Source organism: Orcinus orca, chromosome 4 (assembly GCF_937001465.1).
Source record: "Orcinus orca chromosome 4, mOrcOrc1.1, whole genome shotgun sequence".
Lineage (NCBI taxonomy): Eukaryota > Metazoa > Chordata > Mammalia > Artiodactyla > Delphinidae > Orcinus > Orcinus orca.
The window spans coordinates 69080429-69104031 of record NC_064562.1 but is presented as its reverse complement, the minus strand read 5'-3'; the positions used below and the strand labels follow the sequence as shown (position 1 = coordinate 69104031).

Sequence of the window (23603 nt, the reverse complement as noted above, 5' to 3'; positions counted from 1 at the left end):
TTCAGTAATAATAAAGACCTACTTAAACAATCTTAAATAAATGCATTTCTAGGTAGCAATGTGAATGTATTAAATTTTTGACAAATATAAATAATTAAATGTCAACACTTACTTATCTACAGTAGAGTGAATTTATGGTTATGAGTTAAACAACTATGATTGAACTGGTGTTCTGGATACAGAAAATATTCTAAGTAACTACAACAGTAAGAAAAAAAAAATCCTATGATAATACATCAAAATATCTTATCTTCACCTGTTTCTCATACTAACAACATCATCTTCACAGAGAAAGAAGTTGGTTCCTAGATCCCATGCTTGGCATTCTTCTGTATCATGAATTGTAAGTGCCTTCAAAAAAGAGAAAACTATCTGTTAAAGTCAGGAGTAAGACAAGGATGCTCACTATTTCCAATACTATTTACACTGACTTGGAAGAATTATCTAATTAGACAATAGAAAGTAATTAAAGTCCTAGTAATTGGAAAGGTTATAAAGTTAGATCCATTCACAGACGATATGACTATATACATCTGGAAACCCAAAAAAGTTCATGGAAAAACTACTTTATTTTTTTTTATAACGCAAAATAATTTTTTAATGCTGGTATATGATTTTTTTGGTAGAGATTACTGTTACATTAACTTGAATATAGCTTCATTATTCAACTGTCAACTGTGAAGTGAGATAAGACAAATGTTAAAAGCAGTGTTTTGATTACTTAACACAGTAAAATTGTAATTCCAAGTTACAGAGACGTTCATGTAACGATAGTTGTATACTGATGACAATAAGAATAATACTTTCCACTTATGACATTTATCAATAACAATTCTCAATTAATTAAGTAAAAAATAATTAACATGATGGTAATATTGTAATTCCAAATAGATATACTATATGCTTGCTGTAGGTGTGTGTATATGTACTTTATTTTTCAGATAGTACTGAACCCTAGTTGACTTTAAAAAAATGAATAAATTAGGCATATTACCATGCACTTACATCACCAGGGTGCCTTTATGCTATGTGAAAAACTACTTTAAAAAACAGTAAGAGAATTTAAGTTTAGAAAAGTAGCACATTATACAGATCAACATATATACAAAGATTTTAAAAATTCACATAAACTAACATTTCCAAACGGTCATGTTCTAAGTAAGAAAGAAAACTGACTAACTGGAAAATATATTTTTAACTTATATTTCAAGCCACAAATCTTATAGAAAAAGGGGCAAGGTATATGAACACAGAGTATACTGAAAAAGAAATACATAGGGCCCTTTAAAATATTGAAGCATGTTCAACCTTGCTCAAGAATGAAACACCTTTTCTCATTCATCAGAATGGCATAAATCCAAATTGGTGAGAGTGAAGTAAATCAGGCATTCTTATACATTACTGGTGGGAATATGAAGTAGCACAAAACCTCAAAGGAAAAAAAATTGGCATTCTTTAGCAAAATGACAAGTACATTTCTCCTTTGACACAGCAATCCCACTTTTAAGAATCTATCACAAAGACACACTGGAAATAATACAAAAATACATATGTACAAGACTCTTAGCTGCAGCACTATGTGTAATAGCAACAGACTGAAAATAATCAAAATGTCCACCAATGAGGAACTGGGTATAATTACGTATGATACATCAACACAACATATATTCATGCAGCTATGAAAAAAATAAGTGAAAAAATATATTTATCACTATGGAGTAATACCAGGATATGCTGGTATGTGATAAAAAGCAAGGTAGAAGTATGGCACTTTACCTAAGAAAGGCAGGTGGGGATAAATATGTACATACACACATACAGATTTGCATGTCTATATGTATGTATTTGCTTATATTTAAAAACAGATTAAAAAAAGAAGGCAATCTAATAAGGGAAGGAGGAAATAGGGTAGAGAGATGCTAGACTTACCTGAATATACTTTGCTTTATAAATTTGACTTTGAATTATATGTCTCATATAATAATAAAACTAAATCAAATTAAAAAAGCAATCCCTAAAAATCCAAAGTAAAATGAATAAATGGACAAAACTATCTATTTGAATTTGTTGCATAATTACACAAAGGAATTATTTAAAGTGACTTAAGAAAGCAGTTAATTCGTCTGCCAAATCCAGATGGGATACTAAGGATAAAACAATTTATCTTAAACTGTTTTCAATAATCATATTGTTATTAATAATGCTGGAACTGTTATTCCAAAACTATGTCAAGATATAACAGGATATAATATAGGATAAAGCAAATAAGTAATCAGGTTCATGTCATTAAGACCCAAAACCTTATAGTAAGAGAAGAGATACAAATATAAAATCTAAGAAGTAAATAAGTAAATACCCTGTAATCCTAAACCTGAAACTCAGAAATTTCAGTGTTCATTCACAATGAATGTTCTAGCTCTGTCCACTGGTAAGACTTTATAGGCAGTGACAACCAAAGAATACTGGGGTAGTGTCAAAAGGACTCAAGGACTTCAAGAAGATCCCCCAAAGCAAAGATGAAACAATCTGAGCATCAATGACTCAAAACACATCAAATACGTTTAAATCCATCATGATGTTCACATACACACATACCACCCAAGTTTCACCTGTCACTGTTGAGGGATCAGAGAAAACCAGTGATTTTGAAAAGTAGTAAATAAAGGGGGAAAATCAAGTATTTATCTTGCCTTTTACACATGTACTAACTATATGTAGCGAAACCAAACAAGTGATGAATGGAAACTTTTCTAAAATATTATTCCCATTAATAAATGAAATAGAAATGACAGAAATAGAATATCACAGCCCCAATAAAATAATGATCTAGGCAGTGATCATTAATAGGTAGTAATAATCACAAAAAAAGATAACAGAATATTATTTCCTCCTGATGGGAGAACACAATATCACTTGTGAAGCAGTAGTGCCAAAAGAATCAAATCTGAATCTGATTCTCTGGATATAACGACCAGTTTATAAGAAATACAGAGATGGAGGTACACGTGAAAAATGACCTGATTTCTTTAAAAAGTAAATTGAAAGAAAGAAAAAGAATCAGGGAAGGGAAACCTATTGATTCAAAGAAACCAAGTCCAGTATATGGACTTTACTTGGATCCTGATTAGAACAAAACAAATTTAAGAAAAATTCTTTCTTTAGACGACTGGGAAAATATGGACTCTAACTAGATACTTGACGATTGTGGTAGGCAGGCTTCAAAGATACCCCAATGATTCCCACTTCCTGATATTCAGGCCTTTGTGCAATCCTGTCTCCTCCTAGTGACTTGCTTTTAAGGACTACAGCATAGGTGATGGAATGTCACTTCTGAGATTAGGTTACAAAAGACTGCGATTTATCTTGCTAGCACATTCCCTTTTTTTTTTGCAGTATGCAGGCCTCTCACTGTTGTGGCCTCTCCCGTTGCGGAGCACAGGCTCCGGACGCGCAGGCTCAGTGGCCATGGCTCATGGGCCCAGCCGCTCCGCGGCATGTGGGATCCTCCCGGACCGGGGCACGAACCCGTGTCCCCTGCATCGGCAGGCGGACTCTCAACCACTGCGCCACCAGGGAAGCCCCTCCCTTTCTTGTCTTTTGCTTGCTTACTCCGATGGAACAAGCTGCCATATTGTGAGCTGCCCTATGAAGAGGGCCACATGGCAAGGAACTGAGGGTGACCTCCGACTAATAGCCAGCAAGGGACTGAGGTGCGAAAGTTGAACGACACAACCTTGCCACTGAATCCTATCCATAACTACATGGGCAGGTTTGGGAAGCAGATCCTTTCCCTAGCCTCAAGATGACTGCAGGCCCTGCCAATATCGGTGACTGGAGCTTTGTGAAAGATCCTCAGAGGAGTCTGCTAAGTTGCACCTGATTCCTGCCCCAAAGAAACTGAGGTAAATGCTGTTGTTTAAGTTGCTAAGTTCTGTTTAAAGATAACAATGACCTTAAAAAACTGTTAACGTTTTTAGGTGTGGAAGTGATACTGTGGTTATGTTTTCAAAAGGCACCCTTATCTTTTAGAGGTTTATAGTAAAATATTTAAGAATGATATAATAGGATGTCTGAGATTGATATTAAAAATTTATTTGGCAGTTGGGGGCAGTGGGGAATGGGAAGAAGATACATGAAACAAATCTGTCTATGAGCTAATAACTGCATGATGGATACATGGGGTTTTGCTAACACTATTCTCTTTTTTTGGATAATTTTGAAATTTTCTGTAATAAAAAGCTTTTTAAAAGGAGGAAAATAGAGAATTATGACAATTTTGCTACTAAATGAAGAAGCAATAATTAGGCCAAAGTGTAACTAATATTACCACTACGGATGAGAGGAATAAAAAAGAGTTCATAACAAACAAACAATTCTTCTTACCAAGGACATTTACTCACCTTAATCCCTGCAAGAACAAGATTCTTTGCTATAAAGGGGGAAGAAAAAAAAAAGGAATAGCTTAATATTAGGAATTGTATATTAGATATGTCTTCATGGAGTTTGGTTAAATCTCTGAATAATTTTAACTTTTTACTACCTAAGAAATATAGGTTCCTTAGAAAATATGGATGAACAAAAAGAAAAAAATAAAATTTTCCATAATCAAACCACACTGAGATAATCATTCTTAAAATTTCAGTGTATGCTTCCAGACATGCTGTTATGAATGTGTGCATGTGTGCTCTACCATAATGAATTAATGGATACAGAGAAAGATCATTAATAACTATCAACATCACAAAAAGAGAAGCAGGAGAGTCATTACTGGTTCCTTGTGGAAGAATGTAACAGTATGAAATACTCTTGCCCCAGCTGCCCCCCCACCCAAAATCAAAACTGAACCTGATCAAGGTTTTGGATCTAATTTCCTTTATAGAAAATAATACAAGGGAAAGGAATTAAATTCTTTAAATTATGTTGCTCAAAAGCATCACATAAAATTATGAATAAAAATACTGCTTACCAATTTCCAAACCAAGACCACCCATACCACTTAAGAAAACATGGGACTTGGCCATCTTCTGCATTGCTGTGTCTCCAAGAACGTACCTCTGTCGACTACATGTAAAACACAATGAAAATTATTTTACCAAAATTGTATATCCTTTTAAAATCATTTGTGAACTAATAACCTGGCAGCTAGATCCTGCCCACAGACTTGTTTTGGATCACTTGCATAGTGCTTAAAAGTTCTGAATTAATGTCAAATATATGACATATTTTTAAAAATTAGAAGATTTGGCACCACAGTCCACATTCCCTCATGGCTACAGAGTTGAGTAGGAGTTGCCCTGTTCAGAGAGGGAGGACTATGTGATCTAGATTTGCCACAGTTCCCATCCTTCTCCTCTCATTTACTACCTCGGTGGCCACCACAGGCATCTGAGTTTGCCACTTCCACTTAAAGCCTTTCACTGTGAAAAGGATTTCTCAGGCAAAAATTTGGTTTCCTTCTTGGAGTTTAGATGACTTAAGTAGTTTTCAAACATTATTTTAAACATAAAAGCTGATAAATTATATAAAGGACCTTGTTAAGTCATCCATCCTAACAGTCACAAGGCAGTATCAGGATGAGAATTTCAAAAAATACACATTGGCAATTTAAAAAAGTTAGACATAGTAATAGTCAATAGTAAGAGTTTATTTGAAAGAACATTCATTAACTTGATGCTATACTAGTTTTTGAAGATGGGGCATTCTAATGGCTTCTCACCAGAATTATTTTGAAAGATGAGTTCAGTATAAATAAATAATTCCAGAGCCCCTTGGGTTGCAAGTATTTCTTTTGGCTTTTTTTTTTTTTTTTTTTTTTTTTCCCGGTACGCGGACCTCTCACTGTTGTGGCCTCTCCGTTGCGGAGCACAGGCTCCGGACGCGCAGGCTCAGCGGCCATGGCTCACGGGCCTAGCTGCTCCGTGGCATGTGGGATCTTTCCGGACCGGGGCACGAACCCGTGTCCCCTGCATCGGCAGGTGGACTCTCAACCACTGCGCCACCAGGGAAGCCCAAATATTTCTTTTGGAATTGACACACATGCACATTTACAGATGCTGGTTTAATGTATGTTTAATATATAGGTGTTTATTTAATTTCCATATTTCATCTATTGATATTCAAGATAAAAGCCTGAAAAAGGGTCTCTTGTTTAGTAAGAAGAAACTTTATAAACACAAGCTATCTTTACTATTTCCATCCTTACTCCCTACAATATATAATAAAAGCTAGACTTTTCTTCTTTGTTTTTTTAAAATTTATTTTATTGAAGTATAGTTAACTTACAATGTTGTTAGTTTCTGCTATACAGCAAAGTGATTCAGTTATACATATATATATATATTCTTTTATTATATTCTTTTCTATCATGGCTTATTACAGGATATTGAATATAGTTCCCCGTGCTATACAGTGGGACCTTGTTGTTTAACCATTCTATATATATAAGTTTGTGTCTGCTAATCCGAAACTTCCAATCCATCCCTTCCCCACGGCAACCACAAGTCTGTTCTCTATTAGACTTTTCTTTTTAAATTGGTATTCACCATTTCTGCTTCAGAGATAAAATCGATTTATTTATTTATGAAATATTTATTGAACATCTACTATGGTATGTACGGAACAGTGTATAATATAGTCTTACAACCCTTATTTGTGTATTCCTAAACAATATATTTAAGTTTTGTCTGTTTTGGAACTTTATATAAACAGGATCATTTGAATACTTTTATGAGTTATTCATATCAACGTAGCTGTTGATTAATTTTCATTTCATGTTGTATTCTATTATACTGTACTATTCTATTGTGATAATTTACCATAATTTACCTATTCTACAGTTTTGGACAGTTACCAATAATGAGACTGAGTATTCTTATATATGTGTCATGGTACAAGTGTAGTAGTTTCTATAACACACATATCTAGGAGAGGAAATGCAGGGTTAACTATTAGATAACGCCAAACTGTTTTCCAAAGTGGATGTACCAATTTACTCTCCTCCTGGCAGTGTATCAAAGCCCCCATAGTTTCAAATCCTTAATGTGCTGGAAAAAGTTAACATAGCAGGCCTGATCTTTAGCCTGCTTATGGGAACTAGCCCTTGGCCACTGCCTGTGAACTTGGCTTTTGAAATGTTTCCTATGCTAATAATTCTACTTTTCTATTTTTCTTCCCTGAGTTTCCTGAAATAAAAACTCCTTAATTTTTAGGTTTTCTATTCTAAAATACACATGTAGAACTTTTTTTTTTTTTTTGCGGTACGCGGGCGTCTCACTGCTGTGGCCTCTCCCGTTGCGGAGCACAGGCTCCGGACGCGCAGGCTCAGCGGCCATGGCTCACGGGCCCAGCCACTCCACGGCATGTGGGATCCTCCTGGACCGGGGCACGAACCCGTGTCCCCTGCATCAGCAGGCGGACTCTCAACCACTGCGTCACCAGGGAAGCCCCACATGTAGAACTTTAACTGATCTTAAACAGCATCCCAAATTTTGATTCTCCAAAATTTGATTCTCCAATTTTAATCATGATTCTTTTTTTGACTTATGGGTTCATGTGAAGTGTATTTTTAAATTTCTAATTTTATGAGGAATTTTACAATTACCTTTTGTGTTGACTTCTAGCTTAAATGTATTGTGAATAGACATCACTATCTATATAATTTTCACTCTTTAATATTTGAGAATTTCTTTGGTCAATTTTACAAATGTTCCATGGGTTCTTGAAAAGAATGTGTACTCTACAGTTGTTAGATACAACATTCCTTATATGTGCATTAGATTAATCTTAATAATCATGTTGATGAACTCTATACCTGTTCTGACTTTTTTGTTCGCTTGTTCTCTTGATTACTAAAAGCAACATTTAAAAAATGCCCCACTATGATTGTAAATTTGTCTATCCTCCTTATATATTAGTACCTGAACAGTGCTGACATGTAAGAATAACAGCTAAAACTCAGTGTTTATTACACACCATGCACTGTTTTAGTGTTTTATTTGTATTATCTCATTTAATCCTCACAAAAATTCTATAAGTTCTGTTGTTATTCCCATTTTTACAGAGAGGAAAACTTTATAGAGAAATTAAGCAATTTATAAATAGTGGAGGCAAGATTCAACCCAGGCAGTCTGGTCTTAGCATCCATATTCTTAACCACTGTACTACACTGCACATAGATTAAGAAAGTTAAATCATTCTACAAGGCTTTTACAGGAAGAAAAAAAATCAGTTCCTGACCTAACTCTTCCCTACCCTGATTCCCAAGTCCTAAGACCAACCACCCTCAATTCTTTTAGTTATTTCTTCTAATATTTACCCCCTTCTTTCTCAGTAACATGTCTGTACTTTTTCTTGATTTTTCAGTTTTACATATTATCCATTAACTTCCAACTAAGTAAGACAGAATGACTTTTCTGAATACAAATCTGGTCAAATCATTTTCCTGCTTTAAAAACTCCAGTGGTTTCCTATATCCCTTATGATAAAGTCTAGACTCTAATATTAGTCACAAAGCTGTTCATAATCTAGTCTCTGCTTGGCTCTCCAGTCTCATTTTTGTCACTCTACCAACAAACTCCATGTTCCAGGTGTACTAAAGATTTTCAGTTCTCCAAACGTATTTTCTCTTTGGCTATTAGATGTTTTTCTGGAATATTCCTCTCCCCCACTATTTTATGCCTGAATAACTCCTACTTGTCCTCAGGTCTCAAATTATATATTATTTTCTCCCATGATACTTCCCCTGATACCCCTAAACTTTCTTAAAACAGTGTTAGATCATCTTCTGTGTGCATCCGTAACACCCTACATTCAATCTATTATAACAATTAACACAGTGCATTTTCACTGTCTATTTTTCCTAGGAGATGTAGATTCCTTAAGACAGGGCCTGCCTTATTTACTACTGTATCCCCATTGACTAACAGGGCCTGGAGCATAACAGACACACAAAACCAATTTGCTAAATTAATGAAAGAAATGAACTGGCACACAAGAACAACACTTTTATGCTCTACTAAGCAGAGGGCTTGAATTCTTTTTTCTACGTTCACAGTCACAAAAACTACATTAGAAAAATGTTTTTCATCTCACACTTGTCTTCATCAATTATTTTTAAGATTACTTAGGTAAATAATGAATAGCCATGACACAAACGTGGTTATAAATGACAAAGAACATCCAGACAAAAGAATAAAATTAAGATATATGAGCCAAGGTTTTCAAAGAATCATATAATCTCAGACAAATTCTCAACAGTTGATTAAATTACCTGCCTTTTCAATGCTGGCCACCAAGGGTAAGGGTACTAAGTAAGTGCCTAGTTTGTGCTAGGCGATGGCAGGTACTCTGCAATTGACCCTTAAATCTTACCGGATGGGATTTAAAGAGCTGAGAGTGTAACTTCAAGCCCAGCATTGATACATTACAGCTGACTGTATTAAATAGACATGCAACATATCAGTGAATGTACCCAGTAAAAAGGAAATTTCCAAGGCTAACTACTCTACTTTTAAAGAGCCCTATTTATTAAAGATTCTCCCTTTAATGAAGGTACAATATCTCCCTGTAGTTTTCACCACTAGTCCTAATTTTACCTCCTTGGGGCCATAGGGAACTTGTGTAATCCCTCTTCTATGTGACAGCCCTCCAAACATTTGAAGATGGTATTCAGGTTCCTCCAGGTTTCTCCAGGCTAAACATCTCCAGTTCCTTAAACAACTCCAAACATGGCATCATTTTGAGTCCTCCTCAACACTCTAATCACTATCTTCTGGATGTACTTCAATTATCTTCAGGCATTCATAAATTTATTAAAATATCTATTTCAAGGCAGGCACTGGCACTGTGTGGGGATCAAGACAGCAACAACCTCATGAGGTACTGTGAGGATTAAATTATTTAAAATAAAATATATAAAATACCTAGGAGGATGCCTGCGACATGTTATTGGGGGAGATAAATAATCAAATAATCCATTATTAAGTACTGTATACAGAAGTACCAGAAACTAAGGGAACCTGAAATACAGAAGAGAAAGTGATTATCTCTATCAGTGGAGGTCATGGAAAGCTTCACAAATGAGGTTCCTCCAAGTTGAAATCTGAAGACTTAAGAGGAGTTAAATTAATCAAAGAAGGAAAAGCATTCTATGCTAGGAAAAAGAAAAGCATGAAAAAGAATGGCAGGTAAGAGATATATAGTATGTACCTAAGACTTCCACTTCTGGCCTTGGTTAAGTAACAGGGACCAGATTTATCCTCTTTCTGCCTTAAACAATTGAAAACTGGACAATATAAATGAAACAACAGATTTGAGACACTGGAAAATAGGTAACTGAGGACAGTAATCTCAGAGGAGAAAAATAAATGAGGTGAGTTTTATGATTGCCTAGCCTGGAGTTTCCAGGAGACAGAGCAGGAAGGGAAACCCAAGAAGAGCCTGGTGGTCTCCTTGTTGAATTGAAGAGAGCGAGCTGTGAATTCAAGGCTAGAATTTGTGAGCAGAAAGATGCACAGAGAGAACACCAGACATCTGTAGAGGGTTCTCCTTGAGTCTTCAGCTAAGTTACGATGAGGAAACAACCTCAAGCTGGGGAAAGAACCAGGTGACAAGTGCAAGTGAAACAATCACTGTTTCTAAAAAGGGTCAGAAAGAGTTTATGTTCCTCTCCAGCCAAATGGAAAACCTTATAATACAGAGAGCACTGGATAGAATACTCCAAAGAATATTACATCAATACTGGGGGAAAAGTAGCCTCAGAATTGAGTCTCCTCTCATCTCACCTAACAAAGCTTAAAAGTAAGTAAGCCTTGAGAAAATAAAATTGTTTTCAAGTAATTTAACTGTGTCCCTGAAAAAGCTCAAGAATATTTAAAGGAATTCAAGGTTATCCAGCAACCAAAAATGTAAAATTCATAATATCTGACATACACTAAAAAATTACAGATATGCAAAAGAGCAAGAAAATACAACTTACAGTGAACAGAAAAATCAACAATAGAACACATTTAGAAATGACAGATGATAGAATGTGTAAACAGACATTAAAATAATTAAAAATATAATTCATATGCTCAAGAAGCAGCAAAACTTTTAGAGATGAAAACTATAAAATCTAAGATGAAAAATACTCTGAATGGAATTAACAACAGATTCGATACTGCAGAAGTGAACCTGAAGACATGGCAATAGACTTTACAAATTGAAACACAGAGATGAAAACAAAAAAGACTGGGAAAAAAAACCAAACAAACCCCCAAACCCAGACCTTAAATGAGCTGCAGGACAACTTCACTTGGTCTAATATATGTGAAACTGAGGTCCCTGATAGAGACTAGAGAAAGGGGGAGAGAAAAACAAAACTGAAGAACTAAACAGTTAAAATTTTTCCAGGAACACAATAAACTCACAGACCATGATACAAACAAAGAACAAGATATATAAAGAAAACTATACCAAGGCATATCATAATTGTTTAAAACTGGGGATGATGAGGAAATATTAAAAAAATCAGAGAAAACAGATCATGCAGAGGAAAGGTACAAATGACAACTTTCTCCCAGGAAAGCAGTACAAATCAGATGGCAGTGGCACAACATTTTTATAACACTGAAAGGAAGACACTGTCAACCTAAAATTCTATACTCAATTTCAAAACAAGGAAGTAAAGACTTCATTGGACATACAAAAGGTGAAAGAATTCACTGCTGGCAGACCTTCACTATAAGAAATGTTATAGCAAATCCTCAGGAAAATGATACCAGATGGAAATCTTAATTTACACAAAGGAATAGAGAATATCAGAAATGACAAATCTATGGATAAATACAAAACCCCCTTTTCTTTATTTTTAAAATCTCTTTTAATGATAATTGACTGCTTAAGCCAAAACCAATAACGTACTGTGAGTTTATAACATATGTAGAAGTAAAATGTTAAGACAACAGTAACTCAAATCCTGGAACAGGAAAAACAGAAGTACACTGTTGTAACCTTCTTATACAGGAAGTGACAGAATAAGATTTGAACATACACTGTGACACATTAAAGATGTACACTATAAACCATAAAGTAATCACTAAAAAAGGCAAAAGAAAGAAGTACAGTTGACTCTTGAACAACACAGGTTTGAACTGTGTGGGTCCACTTATACGTGGATTTTTTTCAATAAATATACAGTCAGCCCTCCATATTCACATCTGAGGATATGGAGGGCCAACTGCACTCACTGTACTACATCACTTGATGTAAGAGGCTTGAGCATCCATGGATTTTGGTGTACATGGAGGCTCCTGGAACCAATCCCCCAAGGGTAGTGAGGGACACCTGTAGAGTAACATGCCAATTAAAGGAGATAAAATATAATTAAAATACTCAATTATTCAACAAAAAAAAGGAGAGAGAGAAAAAAAGGAACACCAGTAACAGATTAGGCAATTAGAAAACAAACAGCAAAAACAGTATCAACATTCCACATTAAATTTAAATGGTGTAAACACTCCATTAAAAGACAAACTGTCAGGGACTTCCCTGGTGGTCTAGTGGTGAAGAAAACACCTTTCAATGCAGGGGACGCGGGTTTGATCCCTGGTCAGGGAACTAAGATCCTACAAGCTGCGGGGCAACTAAACCCTCGTGCCACAACTACTAAGCCTTTGCGCTCTGAAGCCCGTGTGCCACAACTAGAGAGAAGACTGTGCGCCACAAATAAAGAAGCCCGCACGCTGAAAGGAAGAGCCTGCGCGCCACAACTAAGACCCAATGCGGCCTAATTAATGAATTTTAAAAAAAGACTGTCAGATTGAATAAAAAGAAAAATCCGACTATATTCTATCTATAAGGAGCCCAATTTGAATACACAAATGAAAGTCAAAGGGTGGAAAAAGATATGCTACCAATAAGCAAGAGAAAAGCAGACTTTTAATATCAGATAAACAGATTTCAGAGCAAAGAAAATCACCGGGATACAGAGGGCCATTTCATAATGATAAAATGGTCAATACATATGGTCAAGAGGACATAACAATTCTAAATGTTTATGCACTAATAACAGAGCTTCAACCTATGTGAAGCAAAAACTGGTAGAACTGAAATAAGAAATATACAAACAGGAAATTATGGACAACACCGCTCTCTCAGTAACTGATATAAAGAATGACAGAAAATCAGTGATGATACAGAAGAGCTGAACAACACTATTAATCGATTTGACCTAATTGACATTGATAGGACAATCCAATAAATAACAGAATACACATTTTTTCCAAATGCACACAGAACATTGATCAAGATAAACCATATTCTGCACTAAAAAGCTTTAAAAAAATTTAAGTCACACAAATTATGCCCACTGATAACAGTGGGCAGGCTGATGCCCATGCTGTTTGCTATAAGTAATGAAATCCTCTGTCTCTGACCCAGATGTTTCACACCTTATGTTAGCATCCACTAAAGAATAATAGGCTAGCTTTTAGCTTGTAAATAGGGCAAAATCAAATCCTAGACCCTGACAATATATACATAAATTTTGAACAAGGCTAAAGAATAGGATGTCAGAGTGTAAAGTGGTGAGAAGTGACATGGAGTCTAAAAAGAAAGATATGGCCTCATGGTAAATTAGAAGCTACTGAATTCATAGGTACAGTACTATTCTTCATGATTTATTTGCAATTTGTGCACATTTTCTCATTAAATATTTAATGAATAAATGAAAGAAATGATTGGACTTAAAGGTTAAGTAACCTAAGATCATACACTAATAAATGATGGAGAATGATTCAAATTCATATCTAATACCTAAGTTCAAACTGTCAGCTACTGTTATGCTGTATCCATAAAAGGGCTTAAATGTGTATTGTACAGTTTGGCCTCATCAGTGTAGATTATAGGGAATCATTTAAGGATTTTAAGCCAAGAAGCCATGGACTCCATGGTAAGTGCCAAAAATACAACTTTGAATAACTTATGAAAGATGGATTAGAGACAAGAATAGTTTTAAAGAGAACACATAAGAGAATATTATAATAGCTCAATTGAGAGATTCCAAATGCAGGGAGAGAAAAATGAAAAAGCTGGAATTAAGAGTTGTTTAAAAATAAAGGATTTAAAAAAGTTAATTTGGAAGATGACAAACAGGGAATAACCTAAGATGACACCAAGGTTTCTAGCTTAGGTTACTGAGTGGGTGTGGCACCATTTAATTAAGCTTGAGAATGGGAAGAGGGAAGGAAAAGGATTCCAATGGTGTTGAGTGCTACTTAATGCTGAAAATTTTATATTAAGTTTTTGCGTGAACACTTTAAGACTTAGATATTATTTTTAAGAGATGTTATTCTTATTTACACATGAGAAGTAGAAAGATTAAATAACTAGTTTTGGTTCATATAAATGTCAGGATTGGATGTGAACATTATCCTCTAAATCCAGAGACCATGTTCATTTCACTGTACCATAGTGTTTCTCTAAGAAGTAGATATTCTAACACAACATTGTAAATCAACTATATATCAATTAAAAAAAAGGTAGTTATTTGCTGAACATCTGCCTGGTTTACCTTTAAAGCACCTTGTGGACTTCCCTGGTGGTCCAGTGGTAAAGAATCTGCCTTCCAATGCAGGGGATGCGGGTTCAATCCCTGGTCGGGGAACTAAGATCCCACATGCCACGGGGCAACTAAGCCCACGTGCCACAACTATTGAGCTTGCTCACCTCGACGAGAGAGGCCATGTGCTGCAATCTACAGAGCCCATGTGCCCTGGAGCCTGTGTGCCACAACTAGAGAGAGAAAACTTGCACATCACAACTAGAGAGAAACCTGAGCAGACTGCGTGCCGTCATGAAAAGATCCCGCGTGCCTCAACTAAGACCCAACACAGCCAAAACAAACAAACAAGAAAACAGCATCCTGTGTGCATTTAAAAACAAAGGTCTTGAACTTGGAAGAAGAAAGCTGCGGAAAGGGACTCAAATATAGACAGAAAGCTAAAATCATGGAAATGGATGTGAACTAGAGTATGAACTGAGAGAAAAATCCTCAAGTTGGAACCTGGCATTCATGGTGCAGGCAAAGCAAGAGCAGACTAAGAAAAGTCTCAGAAAGAAGTCAAGAGGAGTAGAAGCAAATCCAGAAAAACTGTTATCTCAAAAGCCAGAGAAGTTTCCTCTAGTATTACACTAGAACACACACAGTTTTGATACTATTATGACTGTATTAATCCAGAAAGCTAAGAATGCCCTGGTGCTGCTCTGATATTCACGCCTTGTTCATATAGTGATCTTTACACAGGAACCTATATGCAAGGAACATAAAAAAAGAGACAGCAAAGTATCACTATCTGAATGAGTTTTAATTACCTCCAACAGAGAGTTCTTTGGTAAAAGCAGAGTTAGAAAACCAAGGCTTTAGTCCTAAATTAGGACTCATTCATTTCTTTAGATAAATCTTGGGATTAGCAGGCTCAGGCATATCTTCAGAGGAAAAGAAATGGGCAGATCTACAGAACTGGCTCAAGTCTAACTAGCTGTCTAACTCACCCAGCAATTTGCTGGCAATAAAGATGCAAAATTAAATAGAGATGGAGCCCAGAATGCTTTTAGAAGTGCTCCCCCACCCCAAAAAAGAAATCTTTAGATTCTGAGAATAATTTCAGGTTTAGTTGATCAGTAACTATGAGGTAATTTAAGATTGAGTAGTAAGAAAAAAGTGAAATATATTTAGCAAACCACTTTGTTAAAGTAGGTATTGAAACTGCCCTAAAAATATTTCCTACCTAAATATATGTACAAATATCAGACTTAGTTAACATTCAAGATTTGTAGATTTTACAGAGTTTCAGTTTCGTAGGAAAGCCTAAATGTTTACAAATAATTATAACCTGAGATTCAATTATTCACATCTGGGAAAAACTTGTATACCTAGTAAATATTAAACAAATTTCAATGACAATATTTAGGAATAAATAAATAGTATTTAAAGTATTGACCTTGGGGACTTCCCTGGTGGTGCAGTGGTTGGGAATCTGCCTGCCAATGTAGGGGCACGGGTTCAAGCCCTGGTCCAGGAAGATCCCACATGCTGCGGAGCAACTGGGCCCATGCGCCACAACTACTGAAGCATGTGTGCCTAGAGCCCGTTTTCCACAACAAGAGAAGCCACCGCAATAAGAAGCCCACGCACTGCAATAAGAGTAGCCCCCACTCACCGCAACTAGAGAAAGCCCTTGCGCAGCAATGAAGACCCAACCCAGCCAAAAATAAACTAAAAAGAAAAAAGAAAAGACAACAGGTGTAAACGCATAAACTATGGTAAGAAGTAGTCTAGTATGGCCAGTGTACTCAGAGGAAAAGGTAGGTTTGGACTAACAAATAGCATTGGGAAAACTGGATTTCCAAAACAAAAAATGAAAAGATTAGAATTTAGACCTCTACCTTATACCATCCACAAAATCAACTCAAAATGGATTAAAAACTTAGACAAAAGACCTGAAACTATAAAACTTCTAGAAGAAAACATAGGAGGGAAACTTCTCAGCATTGGTTTTGGCAAGGATTTCCTGGATATGACACCAAAAGCACAGCAATAAAAGCAAAAACAGACAAGTGAGACTACCACAGACTCAAAATCTTCTGCATAGTGAAGCAAACAATCAGCAAAATGAAAATGCAAACTATGGAATGCAAGAAAATATTTGCAAACCAGGTGTCTGATAAGGGGTTTAATGTCTAAAATATATAAGAAACTACAACTGAATAGCAACCCCCCCCCACCCTGCCTATAACCTAATTAAAAAATGGGCAAGGACTAGACATTTCTCCAACAACAACACACAAATGGCGAACAAGAATATGAAAAGGTGCTCAACATCACATATCATCAGGGAAATGCAAAAACACAACGAGACAGCACCTCACACCTGTAAGGATGGCTATAATAAAACAAAAATAAAACCCGAGAAAATAACAAGTGTTGGTGAGAATGTGGAGAAACTGGAATTCTTGTGCACTGTTGGTGGGAATATAAAATGGTCCAGATGCAATGGAAAACAGTATGGAAGTTCCTTAAAAAATTAAAAATAGAACTACCTTATGATCCAGCAATACCTGATCATATATGAACTGCTATATATGATACCTAAATTGCTGTATTCTATTACTTTCAGTCCAGCAAACTGACTACAAGTGAACTGTAAGCCTACTTACCTAGCTTTGCAAATGGAAAATTTAATCTCTGGTTTACTGAAAATTATGTTCATTAATCAGTCATTATAGGATTGGAGGGATATAAAAATGTTTCACAAGGACGGTAACAAATAATGAAAAAAATTAGCCAATGCTATCTCAAGGAGCTGCCATTTGTTTTCCTAAGAATATGATCAGAAGGACATTAAGAACATCGTAATTACAGATGAAGAGTCCAAATTTAAGATGACTTCGGAAGTATAATCATAGTCAGGAGACCACATGGTGAAACAGTTTTCACGTAAGCAAAACAAGTTAGTCTTTATCTCTTCTTCCAAGGTATAGCGCAAAATGTGACTTGAAATCAACATACCAGGTGGTATGTATCAGCTCCTCCTAAACTGCTCAAAATTGACTCTGCATCCCACATAAAAAAATATAGAAAGAAATCCAAAATACATGATGAGCCTATTGTTCCAAATTTACCTACATAAAATTTATTTTTTCATGATTAGTTATAGAGGAAATCTAAAAACTTTTAAACTGAGAGTATACTATCTTTCATGCAAACATCTCAAAGTATCTACTAGAAATGACAGCAATTTATGTGTTTTTAATTTTTCTTTAATTTTGAAAAAAGTATTTTTATTTCATGAAAAAATATGGTAAAAAAAGTCCCACTAAATTCCATTCAAATCACAGCTCTTCAATCACAAAATACTTCTCTACTGTCTATACAGTGCAAACATGCAATGTTGTTAATGAGATCACACTGAAGTTAACATGGTCTCTAGATGCTACTGTATAACTAACTAAAGTGAAATGAATTGTCTTTCATGAGACTCCTGCACTATCAAGAACATAAATATGTACTCCTGTCCAGAAACAAGAGGTATATTTTGTAGTGGATAGCAAAATCATTTTTAGTCATATCACCTAAACCTAACACAACCAAGATTTAAATATTATTCAAGCTTTCAGCCTATAGTAAAAAAAAAAACACAAAAAAAGAAACCCGAATTTTTAACTTGAGTGGAACTCTTAGAATATATATTACAAAATTCCGCATAGGCCTAGTGGTGTCTTTGAATAAAACTACTCCGTTACTGGAGAACAATGAATGGGGAAAATGTTTCAGTTTCCATAATGTTCTTACCTGTATAATGCATCATCAATCTCCACAGATTCTGTTGGCATATTGGGCAAATTTGTATTCACACTGAAAAAAGAAAACATAACTTATAAGGGCCAGTATGGCTATTCAATACTCATATTCTGTAATACTCATATTCAATTATACATGGGATCAGATTCACTAGTTACTAAAACAGGTTTTACAAACCAGATATATATTTTATTATTTACCACTTTATTTCGATTTTAAAAATAGATCAAGATTAAATTCACTGACTGCCTACCCTGTATTATAAAATTAGAGCCCATGGTTGCTTTATTCTCACGTGTTGTTTATTAATGCTACATATATTCTGATGGATCTATATTTTAGCAATTTTATTTGAGTGCCCCATAAACCTTCTATAATATACACACTCGGAATTTACCATATAATGATATCTAAGCTTATTTCTACATGTTTGACCTTTCCTCTGCCCTCCAGATTTTATGCATCTGCCAGAACAATATCTCTATTCTGATGTCTAACTGGTATCACAAACATAACAAGCCTCGGGCTTCCCTGGTGGCGCAGTGGTTGAGAGTCCGCCTGCTGATGCATGGGACACGGGTTCGTGTCCCGGTCCAGGAAGATTCCACATGCCGCGGAGCAGCTAGGCCCATGAGCCATGGCCGCGGAGCCTGCGCGTCTGGAGCCTGTGCTCCGCAATGGGAGAGGCCACAACAGTGAGAGGCCTGTGTACCACAAAAAAAAACCCCACAAAAAACAAAAAAAAAAATAACAAGCCTCAAATAGAATTCAATTTCCCTTGCTTAATCTATTCTTCCCCAGTCTTTCCCAACTCACTTGGGACCACCAAGCAAATGATGCCACCATTTACTCACATGCTCTGGCCAAAAATCTAAGGATCTTTACTTGTTCCCTTATTTTCTCTATCTGTGAGCGCTGTTAGTTCTACCTTCAAAAGGGATCTCACATCTGATCACTTCTCACCATTTCAGTCAATACAATCTCAGGCCAAACCATCATCATATCTCATCTGAACTACTTCAAAGGCCTCCTAAACTATTATATTTCTATTGCCCTGCCCTTTAATTAATTTTCCATCTAACAGCCTAAAACGTTTAGAATGTAGTCAGACATTACTCCCTAACTTAGAATTATCCTTCAGTAAGTTTTCTTTACCATTAGAACAAAATTCAAACACCTTAGCATACATAATAGGGCCTTTATGTATGTCTCCCAGTTACCTGTCCAACCTCAACGCCCACACCTCTCCCTCTTGCTCACTATCTTCAACTACACTGGCCTACTTGATGGTTCTCAAAAAGCCAGGCTTGCTATCTCTTCAGTGTTTTTATACTCGCTATTCCCTTTGCTTCAAATGTTCTTCCTTCAGATCTCTGAAAAACTGACTCTTACCATTTAAGCCTCTATTAAAATATTGCTTCACAAACATCACAGACCATTCGAGATCACCCCATTGAAACTGAGCAGGACCCTGTGGGGCCTTCCCTGGGACAGATTTCCCCTCCCCGCTTGTTTGTACAAAAGTTTTAGCCTCCTAGGCTTTCCCCGAGTTCCAAAGAGCAAATTTAATCAGAGTGATGAGAAAATGTAGAAACAAAGGAAAGCAGTCAAAGTAATAACAGTTTAGCCATAAAACAAAGTCAAGGACCTTTCGTTGTCTTGCAGATGCTAGAACTCCCACCAGGTGGACGAAGTTAACTGTGTGCTGAACTGCTGATCAGCTGGAACCAGAAGGTTGATGATTGAGGTTCCAAAAACATTACCCTGTTACCTCACCATCAAGCAATCAGAGAACTGAGCATGGATCACACACCCCACAACCCTCTCCCTCAGACTGTCTTTAAAAACCCTTCCCTGAAAGCCAATGGGGAGTTTCTGTCTTCTGAGCATGAGCTGCCCATTCTCTTTGCTTGGCCCTGCAATAAACTGTACTTTTCTTCACCATTACCTGGTGCCAGGAGATTGGCTTTGGTGTGCATTGGGGAAGCAGACCAAGTTTGGTTTAGTAACACAATCAACGAAGTGGCTCCCTAACTTGTCAACCTGCTGTATTTTCTTCAAATCATTAATTATGTATTTTTTTCATTATCATTAACTATCATCTGCCTTCCCCTATAGAATATATGATCCATTAGGAATTCACTACTGTATTCCAAATCCCTAAAACAGTACCTGACATTTAATAACAAGAGCAAATATGTGTCACACACTGCTTTAAGTGCTTTAGATGTACTAACTCAGTTAACCCTTTCAACAATTTTATGAGATAGACACTATTACTGTCTCCATTGAACAGAGGAAAAAACCTGAGACTGACAGAGATTAACTTAAATAATATGCCCATGGTCACAGAGCAGGTAAATGGCAGAGCCCTGAATCTAATCAGTCTAGCTCCTGACAACCACATTATACTGCCTATTGCCTCTCACAGTAGGCATGAAGAAAGCACTAAAAAAAAAAATATGTTAAATGAATTTTAAAAATTAAAAAAAGGTTAAACATACTAGTGTAACAAGACACAAAGTGATGTATCATTTACTGCAGTTCATTCCAATTTTTTCACAGCATGGCACAGAAAGAAAAATGATAATAGGTAAACACTGGGAAACAGAAATAGTTCCTAGCCAGAGGGAACCAGCTGGGACATTTGGGCCTGAGCCACGGTGACAGCTAAGATCAATATCATCTTGGCAAAAGTGTGATCCATTCTAGGTTTTGGGAAGCTCTAATTATCAATCACAGTATTCTAAAAACAACGTGATAGCACAAAATCCAGTTTTGGAAACTTATTTTCTAGGCCTGGTGTTGCTATACAAGCTAAAGTATTTGAAAATATAATATCAAAATGTGACTATTTCTGTTATCAAATATTGATTAGATGATCAAGTGATATCAGCTTCTAGCTAATAAAAACACACAAATACACAATATACCCTGGCACTGTAACAAAAATTTTTATTACAGCTTTCTTATCCCTAGTATACTTTCACTAGCTATCTTCCTTGCATGGAGGGCAATAGTCTAGTGGGTAAAGCTCTTAAGTAAACATGAGTAGAGCATTACATTCTAACCAGTTCTGTCACTTAACGATACAACTGGCACCTACTTTTCAGAAAGTTCTGCCTTACTGGAATATTTCAAAAATCATTCTTATGATAAGGTCTACATGGCGATCAAAAATGCTTTAAATAAGGGAAGGTTTTGTTTGTATTACATAATATCTCCCAAGTAAATTTGGCAATGCTGGCAATGGCAGGCAATACCATGGTACCAAAAAGCATCCCTTCAGTCTGAAGCTGGTGAAAATGCTACAGGTTTGTGAACACTCACATTAGCTCAAAATCAAATCTGCGCCACTTTTATCTTTGGCATATTGTATTCTGGTAGTGGGCAGAATGTAACTATCCGCTTTATTAATTACGAAATGATTGAAACAGGAACTACACGCACATTTCCCCTCTATTTTTGCCAGAATGGAAAAGACGTGAACCTCAACACCAACTGGGAAATAAGAATGGGTAACTCGTGTTTTTTTCCTGGATTTCTTTTTCTTTCTTTCTTTCTTTTTAAAGTGCAGTCAACAGAGGCCTCAGAGTGTCCTGACTACCACTGATTCATTATTACCAAGTTCCCTCTGGTAACAGTTTTCAGAGGATCTCAGCGGAGGACAGCGCACAGCAGAGCTTAGCTTTCACTTTATCGAAAGGAGGGAAGGTGTCCGGCACCAGGTCTGGGAAGCTCACACCGAGCGACTCGGACCAGAACTCCCCGCCGGAGCCCCTCCCTCCCCTCCACGTCCGGTGACTGGGAGGAAGGAGGAATGGCAAACCCCAACCGGAACTGAGAAAGCGCTGAAAGGGGCGATAAGTGGGCTTTTTCCTCAATGAAGCCGGCAGTCGCAGAGGCCGGAGCCCACGCCGCCACACCCACACCGCGCGCTCCCCTAGCCGCCCAGGGCCGGCTCTGGCCAGCCCCGCGGCCTCTCGCGCACTCCCTGCCCGCCTTAGGGGGAGAAGCAGAAAGCCGGGCTCTGGGTCCTGCCCGCCACGCCTTGCTTCTTCGCGCCCACACACGTCCTCTCACCTGCCGGCCCCCCAGGAGGAGCAGGACGCCTCTTCCCCCTGACGTGCGGCCACCGGCTGAGAGCCCTCCATCACCTCCTGAGACGCAGCCGCTGCTGGATATTGGGAGGCAGGGAAGGGGGCAGGACCGTGAGGTCAAGGGGCGAGCGGTGACGTCACCGGAGGGGGCGGGCCTGGGGGAGCGCGCAGCCCGGCGGCGCCTTCCCGTCAAGCCCAGAGGCGTCCTGGCTTCCGGTTTGGGTGTGGTCGTGGAGTGGGCTTTGCTGCAGGTGATTGCAGGGAATGGAATGTTGCGACTGGCGTCTGGCAGATGTAAACCGAACCAAAACACTGAAGGTACGAGTCACCTACCAAACACAGAGGATTCCAGTGGCCAGCGAAGTGATAGGATTGCGTAGCAAAATCCTTAAGAGTTTTATAGCAGGAAGAAGAAACCCTTTCATTTTATACTTTTAAAAAAACCCCAAAGCTAGTAATAAGTAGCTCCGGATTTCCAGTCTGGGATTCCATTTTAAGACGTTACACGTTTAACAAATAATTTTGGACGTCTACTACGTGTCAAGCACTGTCACAAATTTGATAGAATCGTGATTTTATGAGCTATGAATGGCATATGTCATCCAGGTTGCCCCCTTCAATTTGTGAGGGACAGAAATTTACGGTTGGTGTGACTTGCCAGATTAAGTACCTGAACATATGTGTAAGGACCTCTCATCTAATTCCCTTTCCATTGACTCCCCTTTCACTTTTCTTGGAAAACAACAAGAATTAGTGTGACTCAATAATATTACGATTTATCTTTCATTCTAAATAAGTGTATGTTTGGAGAAATGTCTGTAGGATTTTAAAAACTGGCAAATACTTTGACACTATGTATTTATATCATCTGTAATGTATGATATTTTTACTTAGAATTTCTTCCCATTCTGGTGTGGAGAGAGGGTCCAGGCAAAAGGGCATTATCCTTTGTGTCTCTCTTCTCTTGTCAACTTGCACATCTCCAAATACCTGGAAACTTCATATTGCTCACCTATGCCATCATTCAGATCTCTCAATCAAGTTGTGTACCTTTTCTACATAATCATGAAAATGAAATTGGTCTGTGTCCCATTCTTTCAAGGTTCTGCTCTAGGACTGGACTAATCCCCTGTCTTCTCTCTTGATTCAAAAATTAATAGATA

At 37.1% G+C, this 23603-nt stretch overlaps 1 protein-coding gene and 1 long non-coding RNA gene across 3 annotated transcripts in view; one reads left to right on the top strand and one right to left on the bottom strand.

The window, feature by feature from the left end:
- Nucleotides 1–22578, bottom strand: part of UBA6 (ubiquitin like modifier activating enzyme 6) — an 80005-nt gene extending 57427 nt beyond the window's left edge. The window contains exons 1-5 of one of the 2 annotated variants that reach the window (XM_033425560.2): nucleotides 22424–22578; nucleotides 18332–18394; nucleotides 4967–5061; nucleotides 4401–4429; nucleotides 257–351 (exon numbers count right to left, since the gene is read on the bottom strand). In XM_033425560.2, the coding sequence (XP_033281451.1) occupies nucleotides 257–351; nucleotides 4401–4429; nucleotides 4967–5061; nucleotides 18332–18394; nucleotides 22424–22494 (353 nt within the window). In that variant the 5' untranslated portion in view covers nucleotides 22495–22578. The remainder of the gene's footprint in view (nucleotides 1–256; nucleotides 352–4400; nucleotides 4430–4966; nucleotides 5062–18331; nucleotides 18395–22423) is intronic. The other variant, XM_004268349.4, reaches the window with a different exon arrangement.
- Nucleotides 22579–22598: 20 nt separating this feature from the next.
- The window catches only part of LOC117200857 (uncharacterized), a 27594-nt gene continuing 26589 nt past the window's right edge, over nucleotides 22599–23603 (top strand). Inside the window, exon 1 of the long non-coding RNA XR_004482572.2 lies at nucleotides 22599–22758. This is a non-coding gene — a long non-coding RNA (uncharacterized LOC117200857). The remainder of the gene's footprint in view (nucleotides 22759–23603) is intronic.